The sequence below is a fragment of the Pseudorasbora parva genome, chromosome 11, assembly GCF_024679245.1.
Source record: "Pseudorasbora parva isolate DD20220531a chromosome 11, ASM2467924v1, whole genome shotgun sequence".
Taxonomy (NCBI): Eukaryota; Metazoa; Chordata; class Actinopteri; order Cypriniformes; family Gobionidae; genus Pseudorasbora; species Pseudorasbora parva.
The window spans coordinates 8,357,009-8,371,606 of record NC_090182.1 but is presented as its reverse complement, the minus strand read 5'-3'; the positions used below and the strand labels follow the sequence as shown (position 1 = coordinate 8,371,606).

The 14,598-nt window shown below is 41.9% G+C and overlaps 2 protein-coding genes across 21 annotated transcripts in view; both read left to right on the top strand.

The window, feature by feature from the left end:
* The window catches only part of LOC137092613 (protocadherin gamma-A11-like), a 199,688-nt gene that overhangs the window by 124,864 nt on the left and 60,226 nt on the right, over nt 1-14,598 (top strand). The window contains exon 1 of one of the 20 annotated variants that reach the window (XM_067456931.1): nt 4,276-6,675. The exons of 17 other annotated variants lie outside the window; for them this stretch is intronic. In XM_067456931.1, the coding sequence (XP_067313032.1) occupies nt 4,282-6,675 (2,394 nt within the window). In that variant the 5' untranslated portion in view covers nt 4,276-4,281. Of the gene's footprint in view, nt 1-4,275; nt 6,676-7,549; nt 10,124-12,169; nt 14,532-14,598 lie in introns of those variants that run through there. 2 more of the 20 variants (XM_067456928.1, XM_067456938.1) reach the window with 2 other exon arrangements.
* On the top strand, nt 582-3,164 carry LOC137092862 (protocadherin beta-16-like). The gene has a single exon (XM_067457374.1). It carries the CDS (start codon nt 747-749, stop codon nt 3,162-3,164), a length of 2,418 nt encoding a protein of 805 aa, XP_067313475.1. The 5' UTR covers nt 582-746.

Here is a 14,598-nt window from a genome sequence, read left to right as displayed (position 1 = left end):
ATTTTCTGCCTCTGACCATGGTCCTGAATCGCGGCGACGCGTCATTTACCTCATATATTCAGCTGCATCTCTTTACAGCAGATCATCATTATTCAGTTTTAACAGCTTATTGGCCTGTCCTCCTTTTCAAAAGTCATCTATTCACTATTTCTTTCCTGGTTAGATATTTCTTATGTATATAATTGTATGTAAGGTATATGTGTCCGTTTGTATGATAGGGTTCATACTCATATGGCCTCAGCAAACCTTAATCAAACACGAAATGCATTTTTCCTCTTCAGTCTTTATTTACTCAAACTCATGCCAGAATTGTATATATCGAGAGAGAGATTTGTATTGGTTTTAGATTTATTATTATTTGTTGCTTCCAAAACGTTTAGTAAACTGCTTATCTCCGATATGTCTGTCATTGAGGATAAAGGTTTATTAATTTTAAATGTTCTGTAGTTCATCAGACTGGACTCATAGTGCCGCTGTTGGTCAATATGTCAGTTTAGAGAGCAGATCTGCTGCAGTTCCACCCCCATCATCTCCATATTATTAGAGAGAGAGAGAGAGAAGCTGAGAGCGCAGTCTGAAGAGGAGAGAGAAGGCACAACGCGGAGATCCTGTATTTAATATCCTTCTCTTGAACTGATATACTTTTCTTCTTCTTTTCACTTTGGACATATACATGACTTCCTCCAGTTGTTTGGACTGATTTAGTTGTTTTCTGCTTTATTCTTCATCCTCTGATCTTCTGCAAAATGTCGGACAGAACAATGGCGCGGCAAGTACTGCTGTTTATTTGGTTTCTCTCTCTCAGTTCAGCTCTCGGGCAGGTCAGTTACTCCATTCCCGAAGAAATGGCGAAAGGCTCTTTAGTCGGGAACATAGCGCAGGATTTGGGTTTAGATTTAAAGAGACTGAAATCGGGTAAAGCGCGCATTTATACAGGAGACAGCGCTGAATACATCGAGCTGAATAAAGAAAGAGGAGTCCTCCTTATCAAAGAGAGAATAGACCGAGAGGCGCTGTGCGGACAGACAACGCCTTGCGCGCTACATTTTCAGATTATTCTGGAAAACCCGATGGAGTTTTACAGTGTCAATGTTGAAGTGCTTGATATAAATGACAATGCACCGTTTTTTGAAAAAGATGAGATTAATTTTAGAATTAGTGAATCTGCGTCCATTGGCGCAAAATTCACGATAGAACGTGCCAGAGATTTTGACGTTGGAATTAATGATCTTCAGACCTACTCATTAAAACCAACAGATAATTTTGTCCTTAAGTTCAAGAGGCAGCCAGGGGCTGGACAAAATATAGAAATGATTTTACAAAAGCCTCTAGATCGCGAGAAGCAGGAGCGCATGTCTTTAACCTTAACAGCCATTGACGGGGGAGATCCACAAATGTCTGGTAATATACAAATAAATATTATTGTTTTAGATGCAAACGATAACTCTCCTGTTTTCACACAATCTGTTTATAAAGCCACCGTAAGTGAAAATTCACCAAAAGGAACAATTGTAGCGACAGTTAGTGCGTCGGATCAAGACCAAGGAATAAATGGTGAAATAATCTATACAATAACAAACACTCTAGATAAAGTTAGGGATATATTTGAAATAAACGAGTCTGATGGTAAAGTAAGACTGATTGGTCAAGTTGATTATGAGAAAGCTCGGCGCTTTGAGATCCGTGTACAAGCGAGTGATCACGGAGGTCTGACTGATTCTTGTGAGATCATAGTTGATGTCATTGATATAAATGATAATAAGCCAGTGATCAATATTATGTCCAAAACAAACGTGATAGCTGAAAATTCTCCTTCTGACACTGTGGTTACAATGATAAATATTCAGGATCCTGATTCAGGAGAAAATGGGAAAGTTCAGTGTTCTATTAGTGAAAATATCCCATTTTCTCTGAAATCCACTAATACTAATTTCTTCAGTCTAGTGACAGACAGTGATTTAGACCGAGAGCGAGAGTCTGAGTATAACATCAGTGTGACGTGCTCTGATGAGGGCGTGCCCTCTCTCTCCAGCAGCGTCACTCTCTCCTTACAGATATCAGATGTGAATGATAACGCGCCCGTCTTTGAGAAGAGCTCATACGAGGCCTCTGTTCAAGAAAACAACACACCGGGTCTTTCCATATTCACAGTCAGAGCCAGAGACGCAGATTTTAACCAGAATGCCCATGTGTCTTACATACTGGAGGACTCGTCGGTTAACGGAGTGCCCGTGTCCTCGTTAGTGTCCGTTAGTGCTGATAGTGGAGTCATACATGCAGTGCGATCTTTCGATTACGAGCAGATCAAAGATTTCCAGTTCCGCGTAAAAGCGCAGGACGGAGGCTCTCCTCCTCTCAGCAGCAACGCGAGCGTGAAAATAATAATTCAGGACCAGAATGACAACGCGCCTCAGGTTCTGTATCCGGTCCAGTCAGGCGCTTCTGTGGTGGCTGAAATAGTGCCTCGTTCGGCAGATGTGGGTTATCTGGTGACTAAAGTGGTGGCTGTTGATGTGGACTCTGGTCAGAATGCCTGGCTCTCATATAAACTGCAGAAAGCCACAGACAGGGCGCTGTTTGAAGTGGGCTTACAGAATGGAGAAATAAGAACTGTTCGTCAAGTCACAGATAAAGATGCTGTCAAACAAAGACTCACTGTTGTAGTGGAGGACAACGGGCAGCCCTCTCGATCAGCTACAGTCAATGTTAACGTGGCGGTGGCGGACAGCTTCCCTGAAGTGCTCTCGGAGTTCACTGACTTTACGCACGACAAGGAATACAACGACAACCTGACTTTCTATCTGGTCTTGGCCTTGGCTGTGGTTTCGTTTCTCTTTATCGTGTCGATCATCGCCATACTGTCAGTCAAATGCTACAGATGGAGACGCGAGCGGATGTTTTATAAATCTGGAGCGAATCTTCCAGTTATTCCGTATTATCCGCCTCTTTACGCAGACGTAGGCGGCACAGGAACTTTACAGCACGTGTACAATTATGAGGTTTGCAGAACCACTGACTCCAGAAAGAGTGATCTGAAATACGTCAGACCTTGCAGTGAGAGCATCATTAGTCTGGACACCAGTGGGACACACACACTCACGCATGCGCAGAGAGAGAGACTGAACTTTGAGGATTGTGGTGATCAGGTGAGAATTATTTTATAACTAATTTGTGTGATATTTTAAAACGTTTCTCAAGTTTGAACATTTTTACTTGAACTGTTGACTCAGTCGCGTTTCTGATATTGTAAGAAATTGGCATTTTTAAAATGTTTTATCTAATAGTATATTTTGATCAACTGTTTTTTCTGCAGTTATATTGCTCAAATCATCCTTCCCTATTGTTAGAGATTTTGTGTAATTCGACATGAATTCATGTCATCACATTTTGTGTTCATATAAAAAAACCGATGAATTGCTGTCTTGCTTTATTTATTTATCTTTGGATTCTTTATATACTTTATCTGTCCTTTACCACCTAATTTTTAGTTTTATTTTCAGTTTATATTTCACACTATACCTGCCACTGCTTTTGCTCGTGTTTGTCATGAAGTGGAAAACTCTAGTCAGTTTCTCTGGCCATGGTCCTGAAATACTGTGAGGCGCGGTCACGTCATGTATTCTGTTACATCTTTTTACAGTAGACCATCTTTTTGAGATTTTCATCTGGTTATTGTCTATCTTCATTTTTAAAGTTAGACTCCACCATTTTAGTCGTATCTAGATATCCGTTATGCGAATAGTTGTACTTTGATATTTATCCCTGGGTCTCTGATCAGCATATTGAAACAAATGAATAAATTCTTGTTCACTCAGTGTATTTCTTAATTATTTACACAGATTAAAAATAATTTTATTTTGCAGATATATGTATTATAGTGCTCATTGTTTTTTGTTTTGTTTTTTAACTTCATAAATTTTACTAAATTTATTTCTCAGACATGTCTGACCCACAGATAAAGGTTTATTCATTTTAAATGTTCTGTAGTTCATCAGACTGGACTCATAGTGCCGCTGTTGGTCAATATGTCAGTTTAGAGAGCAGATCTGCTGCAGTTCCACCCCCATCATCTCCATATTATTAGAGAGAGAGAGAAGCTGAGAGCGCAGTCTGAAGAGGAGAGAGAAGGCACAACGCGGAGATCCTGTATTTAATATCCTTCTCTTGGACTGATGTACTTTTCTTCTTCTTTTCACTTTGGACATATACATGACTTCCTCCAGTTGATGGACTGATTTAGTTGTTTTCTGCTTTATTCTTCATCCCGCGATCTTCTGCAAAATGTCGGACAGAACAATGGCGCGGCAAGTACTGCTGTTTATTTGGTTTCTCTCTCTCAGTTCAGCTCTCGGGCAGGTCAGTTACTCCATTCCTGAAGAAATGGCGAAAGGCTCTTTAGTCGGGAACATAGCGCAGGATTTGGGTTTAGATTTAAAGAGACTGAAATCGGGTAAAGCGCGCATTTATACAGGAGACAGCGCTGAATACATCGAGCTGAATAAAGAAAGAGGAGTCCTCCTTATCAAAGAGAGAATAGACCGAGAGGCGCTGTGCGGACAGACAACGCCTTGCGCGCTGCATTTACAGATTATTTTAGAAAATCCCCTGGAATTTTATTCGATCACAGTAGAGATTACAGATATAAATGACAATTCACCAGTCTTTAAAAACAACGAAATGAAGTTTGACATAAATGAAATGGCAAAAACGGGAACTCGGTTTGTTTTAGAGAGAGCGAATGATCTAGATGTTGGCCTTAATAATCTTCAAGATTACTCTCTTAGTACAAACGATTTCTTTACCTTAAAACTGCACAATCAACCTGATGGTGAAAAGGCTGTTGAAATGATATTACAGAAGCCTCTAGATAGAGAGAAGCAAGACCATATTACACTTTTACTGACAGCAAAAGATGGGGGAGATCCTCAGTTGACAGGAACAATGCAAATACAAATAACAGTTTTGGACGCCAATGATAATGAACCCGTTTGCAGTCAGGCAGCATATAGAGCGAGTATAGCCGAGAATGCACCAACGGGCACTGTTTTAACCACAGTCAGTGCTTCTGATGCAGATCTGGGCTCTAACGGAATTATTACATTTTCCATTTCCTCTAATGGTGCATATGATTTGTTTAAGGTAGACGAAACCACGGGAGTTGTAATATTAGTTGGTAATGTGGATTATGAAAAAAACAGACTTTATCGGATCGATGTCCAAGCAAAAGACCAAGGCGGACATTCGGATTCATGTAAATTAATTATCGACGTCACTGACGTTAATGATAACACACCTGCAATAAACATAATGTCGAGAACAAATAGTGTATCTGAAGATTCTAAACATGGAACTGTTGTTGCAATACTGACCGTCCAAGACCTCGACACCGGTGACAACGGAAAAATTACGTGCACTATAGATAAAGACATTCCTTTTATGCTTAAACCAACAGGGAATAATTTCTTCAGTCTAGTGACAGACAGTGATTTAGACCGAGAGCGAGAGTCTGAGTATAACATCAGTGTGACGTGCTCTGATGAGGGCGTGCCCTCTCTCTCCAGCAGCGTCACTCTCTCCTTACAGATATCAGATGTGAATGATAACGCGCCCGTCTTTGAGAAGAGCTCATACGAGGCCTCTGTTCAAGAAAACAACACACCGGGTCTTTCCATATTCACAGTCAGAGCCAGAGACGCAGATTTTAACCAGAATGCCCGTGTGTCTTACATACTGGAGGACTCGTCGGTTAACGGAGTGCCCGTGTCCTCGTTAGTGTCCGTTAGTGCTGATAGTGGAGTCATACATGCAGTGCGATCTTTCGATTACGAGCAGATCAAAGATTTCCAGTTCCGCGTAAAAGCGCAGGACGGAGGCTCTCCTCCTCTCAGCAGCAACGCGAGCGTGAAAATAATCATTCAGGACCAGAATGACAACGCGCCTCAGGTTCTGTATCCGGTCCAGTCAGGCGCTTCTGTGGTGGCTGAAATAGTGCCTCGTTCGGCAGATGTGGGTTATCTGGTGACTAAAGTGGTGGCTGTTGATGTGGACTCTGGTCAGAATGCCTGGCTCTCATATAAACTGCAGAAAGCCACAGACAGGGCGCTGTTTGAAGTGGGCTTACAGAATGGAGAAATAAGAACTGTTCGTCAAGTGACAGATAAAGATGCTGTCAAACAAAGACTCACTGTTGTAGTGGAGGACAACGGGCAGCCCTCTCGATCAGCTACAGTCAATGTTAACGTGGCGGTGGCGGACAGCTTCCCTGAAGTGCTCTCGGAGTTCACTGACTTTACGCACGACAAGGAATACAACGACAACCTTACTTTCTATCTGGTCTTGGCCTTGGCTGTGGTTTCGTTTCTCTTTATCGTGTCGATCATCGCCATACTGTCAGTCAAGTGCTACAGATGGAGACGCGAGCGGATGTTTTATAAATCTGGAGCGAATCTTCCAGTTATTCCGTATTATCCGCCTCTTTACGCAGACGTAGGCGGCACAGGAACTTTACAGCACGTGTACAATTATGAGGTTTGCAGAACCACTGACTCCAGAAAGAGTGATCTGAAATACGTCAGACCTTGCAGTGAGAGCATCATTAGTCTGGACACCAGTGGGACACAGACACTCACGCATGCGCAGAGAGAGAGACTGAACTTTGAGGATTGTGGTGATCAGGTGAGAAATATGTTATAACTAATTAATATGATACTTTAAAATAACAATTTTGCTTGAATTGTTGACTCGGTCGCTGACTGGTTTTCTGAAATAAATGTTCTTTATATTTAAAAAAATGTTTTAAATAGTTTAGCAGAAAATGGCACGAACTATCTGCTGTTTTATTTTCATCCGTTTGTTTCTTTTTAATTGTGTCAGTTAACAATAATGTGAACCTGTGCCATTCACAGTTCGTTCATTACAGTTTTTCTTGAATGATTTTCACTTGTTTTTGTCAAGAAGTGAGAAACTCTATTCAGCTTTTGGATTTTCTGCCTCTGACCATGGTCCTGAATCGCGGCGACGCGTCATTTACCTCATATATTCAGCTGCATCTCTTTACAGCAAATCATCTTTATTCAGTTTTAACAGCTTATTGGCCTGTCCTCCTGTTCAAAAGTCATCTATTCACTATTTATTTCCTGGTTAGATATTTCTTATGAGTATAATTGTATGTAAGGTATATGTGTCCGTTTGTATGATAGGGTTCATACTCATATGGCCTCAGCAAACCTTAATCAAACACGAAATGCATTTTTTACTCTTCAGTCTTTATTTACTCAAACTCATGCCAGAATTGTATATATCGAGAGAGAGATTTGTATTGGTTTTAGAATTATTATTATTTTTGCTTCCAAAACGTTTAGTAAACTGCTTTTCTCAGATATGTCTGTCATTGAGGATAAAGGTTTATTAATTTTAAATGTTCTGTAGTTCATCAGACTGGACTCATAGTGCCGCTGTTGGTCAAAATGTCAGTTTAGAGAGCAGATCTGCTGCAGTTCCACCCCCATCATCTCCATATTATTAGAGAGAGAGAGAAGCTGAGAGCGCAGTCTGAAGAGGAGAGAGAAGGCACAACGCGGAGATCCTGTATTTAATATCCTTCTCTTGAACTGATATACTTTTCTTCTTCTTTTCACTTTGGACATATACATGACTTCCTCCAGTTGTTTGGACTGATTTAGTTGTTTTCTGCTTTATTCTCCATCCCGTGATCTTCTGCAAAATGTCGGACAGAACAATGGCGCGGCAAGTACTGCTGTTTATTTGGTTTCTCTCTCTCAGTTCAGCTCTCGGGCAGGTCAGTTACTCCATTCCTGAAGAAATGGCGAAAGGCTCTTTAGTCGGGAACATAGCGCAGGATTTGGGTTTAGATTTAAAGAGACTGAAATCGGGTAAAGCGCGCATTTATACAGGAGACAGCGCTGAATACATCGAGCTGAATAAAGAAAAAGGAGTCCTCCTTATCAAAGAGAGAATAGACCGAGAGGCGCTGTGCGGACAGACAACGCCTTGCGCGCTGCATTTACAGATTATACTGGAAAACCCGATGGAGTATTACTCCGTTACTGTCGAAGTTACAGATATAAATGACCATTCGCCCTTTTTTAAACGGGCTGAGATGAGATTCAGAATCAGTGAGTCAGCTGTAACTGGGGCAGTATTTGTTTTAGAGAGAGCCATGGATTTAGATGTCGGGATAAACGGCCTGCAGACATATTCATTAAAGCCCACTGATAATTTTTCATTGAAATTGCAAACTCAGGCAGATGGTAGTAAGCTTGTAGAAATGGTTCTTCAGAAAGCCCTCGATCGTGAAAAGCAGGAGCATTTGTCTCTGGTTCTGACAGCGATAGATGGGGGTGATCCACAATTATCTGGTACTGCGCAGATACATATTACGGTTTTAGATGCCAACGACAACGCGCCTGTTTTTACGCATAAAATATATAAAGGAAGTATCACTGAGAATGCCCTCAAAGGCACAGTTGTAACGATGGTGAGCGCTTCAGATTTGGACGAAGGCTCAAACGGCAAAGTAAAATATGCTATTACAAATACCCTCGACAATGTCCCGGAATTGTTTGAAATTAACGAAACAAACGGTGAGGTGAGAGTAACCGGGAATATAGATTATGAAAAAGCTCGGCATTATCAAATTCATGCACAGGCGAGCGATGACGGGGGTCTGACTGATTCTTGTAAAATCGATGTAGATGTGATTGATATAAATGACAATAAACCACTCATCAATATAATGTCTAAATTAACCAGTTTATCAGAAAACTCTAATCCTGGAACAGTTGTGACAATGATAAACGTGCAAGACCCAGACTCTGGTGAAAACGGAAAAATGTATTGTTCAATCAATGAGAATATTCCCTTTACCCTGAAGTCAACAAATACTAATTTCTTCAGTCTAGTCACAGACAGTGATTTAGACCGAGAGCGAGAGTCTGAGTATAACATCAGTGTGACGTGCTCTGATGAGGGCGTGCCCTCTCTCTCCAGCAGCGTCACTCTCTCCTTACAGATATCAGATGTGAATGATAACGCGCCCGTCTTTGAGAAGAGCTCATATGAGGCTTCTGTTCAAGAAAACAACACACCGGGTCTTTCCATATTCACAGTCAGAGCCAGAGACGCAGATTTTAACCAGAATGCCCGTGTGTCTTACATACTGGAGGACTCGTCGGTTAACGGAGTGCCCGTGTCCTCGTTAGTGTCCGTTAGTGCTGATAGTGGAGTCATACATGCAGTGCGATCTTTCGATTACGAGCAGATCAAAGATTTCCAGTTCCGCGTAAAAGCGCAGGACGGAGGCTCTCCTCCTCTCAGCAGCAACGCGAGCGTGAAAATAATCATTCAGGACCAGAATGACAACGCGCCTCAGGTTCTGTATCCGGTCCAGTCAGGCGCTTCTGTGGTGGCTGAAATAGTGCCTCGTTCGGCAGATGTGGGTTATCTGGTGACTAAAGTGGTGGCTGTTGATGTGGACTCTGGTCAGAATGCCTGGCTCTCATATAAACTGCAGAAAGCCACAGACAGGGCGCTGTTTGAAGTGGGCTTACAGAATGGAGAAATAAGAACTGTTCGTCAAGTGACAGATAAAGATGCTGTCAAACAAAGACTCACTGTTGTAGTGGAGGACAACGGGCAGCCCTCTCGATCAGCTACAGTCAATGTTAACGTGGCGGTGGCGGACAGCTTCCCTGAAGTGCTCTCGGAGTTCACTGACTTTACGCACGACAAGGAATACAACGACAACCTGACTTTCTATCTGGTCTTGGCCTTGGCTGTGGTTTCGTTTCTCTTTATCGTGTCGATCATCGCCATACTGTCAGTCAAATGCTACAGATGGAGACGCGAGCGGATGTTTTATAAATCTGGAGCGAATCTTCCAGTTATTCCGTATTATCCGCCTCTTTACGCAGACGTAGGCGGCACAGGAACTTTACAGCACGTGTACAATTATGAGGTTTGCAGAACCACTGACTCCAGAAAGAGTGATCTGAAATACGTCAGACCTTGCAGTGAGAGCATCATTAGTCTGGACACCAGTGGGACTCAGACACTCACGCATGCGCAGAGAGAGAGACTGAACTTTGAGGAATGTGGTGATCAGGTGAGAGTCTTTGTTTGTAGTTAATGTGTGTAGAAATTAACAACTGTTCTTTCCGTTTTTGACATCGAACGAATCCGATATAACCAATGTGCACAGTGTGTATGCCTGTTTAGAACAGATAAAGGGGCACATTATTTGTTTATTAAAAAATAATAATAAATTCAGCTCATACATACAGAAAATATATATCAATTTTACACGCAAGCAGGTTGCCGCTCTCACGTTTAGGCTGTTGTTTTCATGGTTCCATCTGTGCCGTAGAATAATGACAGTAGTGAAGTATTTCCATGCTATTTATTGTTTCCATTTTAAATTGACTGAGATCAGGAATGTATAATTTAGCCTCCTTTATTTCTAAATATCGAAAGCAATTATGTTTCAATAACCTTTTAAAATCACTTTACAAATGAATGCATCAAGTATTCAGAGTAATTTCGTATTAAGGGATTATAAAAACACATTTTTATCGGTGGTTAAATGATCTGAAAAATCTTATTATTCACTCTAAAAACAATTGGTGCTATTTGGCACTAAAAGTGGTTCTTGGCTTGTAATCACAGGGGAACCACTTTTGGTGCCGAATAGCACCATATCTTTAAAGGTGCTCTATAGCACCTTTGTCAAATGGTGCTATGTAGAACCCATAAGAGGTGCCATATAGCATTTTATTTCTTCCTCAATAATGGTGCTAAACGGCACCAAAATTTGTTCTTTGGTGTGTAAAGAACCTTTAAAGGGGCTTGAAAGGTTCTGTATACGGAAGTGGTGCTATAGCACCTTTACCACCCCAAAGAACCGCTGAAGAACTGCTGAAGAACCGCCGAAGAACCATTACAGGTTCTGTATATGATAACGGTGATATATAGCACTTCAGTCATCCCAAAGAACTGGCAAAGAACCGCTGAAGAACTGCTGAAGAACCATTACAGGTTCTGTATATGATAACGGTGATATATAGCACTTCAGTCATCCCAAAGAACTGCAAAGAACCGCTGAAAAACCACTAAATCACCAAGATTTGGTGCTATACAACACTTATAGTGGTCCCCCTATGATTACAAGCCAAAAAAACACTTTTAATACTATATAGCACCGTTTTTTTAGAGTGTTGTGCCTCTTTAAGATAACCAAAAGCATCGTGCTCTGTTAGAATGTTAATCGGTGATATCAGCTTTGAACACGTTTTACAATTTGGAGAACCACAATTGTTTTGCCATTTTTTCTTTTAACTAGACATGTTTATGAATCATTGATTTGAGCTTGTGAAGACATCCTCTAAACGACAACTTCAGTCAGTGTTACTGGCCGTGGTGCTGAAATGTAGTCGTGCGTTCTGCTGCCTGTTCTAACTTTTCCTCCTTACCTCCGTACTAGATCATATCTTGCAGAATTGTTAAATCCTTCCATTCTCTCATATTGAAAATCAAAAAAGATAATGTTCATATTCATATATGCCATGTTGTTTAATTGTATATTTCAATCATGCGCATCTATGCTGATGCAATGTCTTGCTCTGTTCAGTTTTTGGTTGCTTTTACAGTTTCCCCTTTGAAATCATGCAATGATTTCTCATTGCTAGATACATTTATTTTGACTAACGTCAGAAACGGCCATTTTATTTTAATTTTATTATGATTTGTTTTTATTGAAAGAGAATAGTTTTAAAGCAGGTCTTTCCCCTACTGTGGGAAAAAAACTGCATCAGTTTGGTGGTTTCTGTAGTACATCAGACTGGACTCATAGTGCCGCTGTTGGTCAATATGTCAGTTTAGAGAGCAGATCTGCTGCAGTTCCACCCCCATCATCTCCATATTATTAGAGAGAGAGAGAAGCTGAGAGCGCAGTCTGAAGAGGAGAGAGAAGGCACAACGCGGAGATCCTGTATTTAATATCCTTCTCTTGGACTGATGTACTTTTCTTCTTCTTTTCACTTTGGACATATACATGACTTCCTCCAGTTGTTTGGACTGATTTAGTTGTTTTCTGCTTTCTTCTTCATCCCGTGATCTTCTGCAAAATGTCGGACAGAACAATGGCGCGGCAAGTACTGCTGTTTATTTGGTTTCTCTCTCTCAGTTCAGCTCTCGGGCAGGTCAGTTACTCCATTCCTGAAGAAATGGCGAAAGGCTCTTTAGTCGGGAACATAGCGCAGGATTTGGGTTTAGATTTAAAGAGACTGAAATCGGGTAAAGCGCGCATTTATACAGGAGACAGCGCTGAATACATCGAGCTGAATAAAGAAAGAGGAGTCCTCCTTATCAAAGAGAGAATAGACCGAGAGGCGCTGTGCGGACAGACAACGCCTTGCGCGCTGCATTTTCAGATTATTCTGGAAAACCCGATGCAGCTATACAGAGTAACAGTTGAGATACAAGATATTAATGATAATGCCCCTGTTTTTAGCCATAATGAGATGAAATTTGAAATAAGTGAAATGGCTCTCGCTGGAGCTAAATTTGATTTGGAGACTGCAGTTGACAATGATGTGGGTGTGAATGGTCTTCAAAGATACACACTGAAACCAAGTGACAATTTTATTATAAAAACTCAAAGTTTACCAGATGGTAGTAAAACGGTCGAAATGGTATTACAGAAGCCACTAGATCGTGAAAATCAAGACCGTATTTCTTTATTGTTAACAGCAGTCGATGGTGGCGAGGTGCAAATGTCAGGCACAATGCTGATACACATCACAGTTTTAGATGCGAATGATAATGCGCCCGTCTGCAGTCAGTCAGTATACAAAGCCAGTATAGCCGAGAATTCAGCAAAGGGCACCATGTTGACCACAGTCAGCGCGTCCGACGCAGACCAGGGTTCTAATGGCGTTGTCACATATTCTTTATCCTCGGCTGCGTCCGCGAGTCTATTTGACATTGGCCAGTTTGACGGCGTTCTCAGGTTAACTGGCAATGTTGACTACGAAAAAAACAAACACTACCAGATAGCGATTCAAGCCAGTGATCAAGGAGGACACACTGATTCTTGTAAAGTTATTATTGACGTCACAGATACGAACGACAACAAGCCAGTTATCAGTATAATGTCCAAATCAAATGACATTTCTGAAAATGCCCCTCCAGGGACAGTTCTAGCGATGATGAACATTCAAGACGCTGATACAAATGAAAATGGTATCGTAAAATGTGAGTTAAACGAAAACATTCCTTTTATCATCCATTCTTCATCAGATGGTTTTTACAGCCTCGTTACCGAAGGGGATTTAGACCGAGAGCGAGAGTCTGAGTATAACATCAGTGTGACGTGCTCTGATGAGGGCGTGCCCTCTCTCTCCAGCAGCGTCACTCTCTCCTTACAGATATCAGATGTGAATGATAACGCGCCCGTCTTTGAGAAGAGCTCATATGAGGCCTCTGTTCAAGAAAACAACACACCGGGTCTTTCCATATTCACAGTCAGAGCCAGAGACGCAGATTTTAACCAGAATGCCCGTGTGTCTTACATACTGGAGGACTCGTCGGTTAACGGAGTGCCCGTGTCCTCGTTAGTGTCCGTTAGTGCTGATAGTGGAGTCATACATGCAGTGCGATCTTTCGATTACGAGCAGATCAAAGATTTCCAGTTCCGCGTAAAAGCGCAGGACGGAGGCTCTCCTCCTCTCAGCAGCAACGCGAGCGTGAAAATAATCATTCAGGACCAGAATGACAACGCGCCTCAGGTTCTGTATCCGGTCCAGTCAGGCGCTTCTGTGGTGGCTGAAATAGTGCCTCGTTCGGCAGATGTGGGTTATCTGGTGACTAAAGTGGTGGCTGTTGATGTGGACTCTGGTCAGAATGCCTGGCTCTCATATAAACTGCAGAAAGCCACAGACAGGGCGCTTTTTGAAGTGGGCTTACAGAATGGAGAAATAAGAACTGTTCGTCAAGTGACAGATAAAGATGCTGTCAAACAAAGACTCACTGTTGTAGTGGAGGACAACGGGCAGCCCTCTCGATCAGCTACAGTCAATGTTAACGTGGCGGTGGCGGACAGCTTCCCTGAAGTGCTCTCGGAGTTCACTGACTTTACGCACGACAAGGAATACAACGACAACCTGACTTTCTATCTGGTCTTGGCCTTGGCTGTGGTTTCGTTTCTCTTTATCGTGTCGATCATCGCCATACTGTCAGTCAAATGCTACAGATGGAGACGCGAGCGGATGTTTTATAAATCTGGAGCGAATCTTCCAGTTATTCCGTATTATCCGCCCCTTTACGCAGACGTAGGCGGCACAGGAACTTTACAGCACGTGTACAATTATGAGGTTTGCAGAACCACTGACTCCAGAAAGAGTGATCTGAAATATGTCAGACCTTGCAGTGAGAGCATCATTAGTCTGGACACCAGTGGGACACAGACACTCACGCATGCGCAGAGGGAGAGACTGAACTTTGATGATTCTGATAAGGTGAGGTTTACCTTTTTTTGTAGAGTGCTTGTTAAATTTTTGTCTTGCTTTTAGAGAATTCAGAGAA

Coding starts and splice junctions, on each gene's coding strand:
- LOC137092862 (XM_067457374.1), top strand. CDS start 747: ATGTCGGACAGAACAATGGCGCGGCAAGTACTGCTGTTTATTTGGTTT.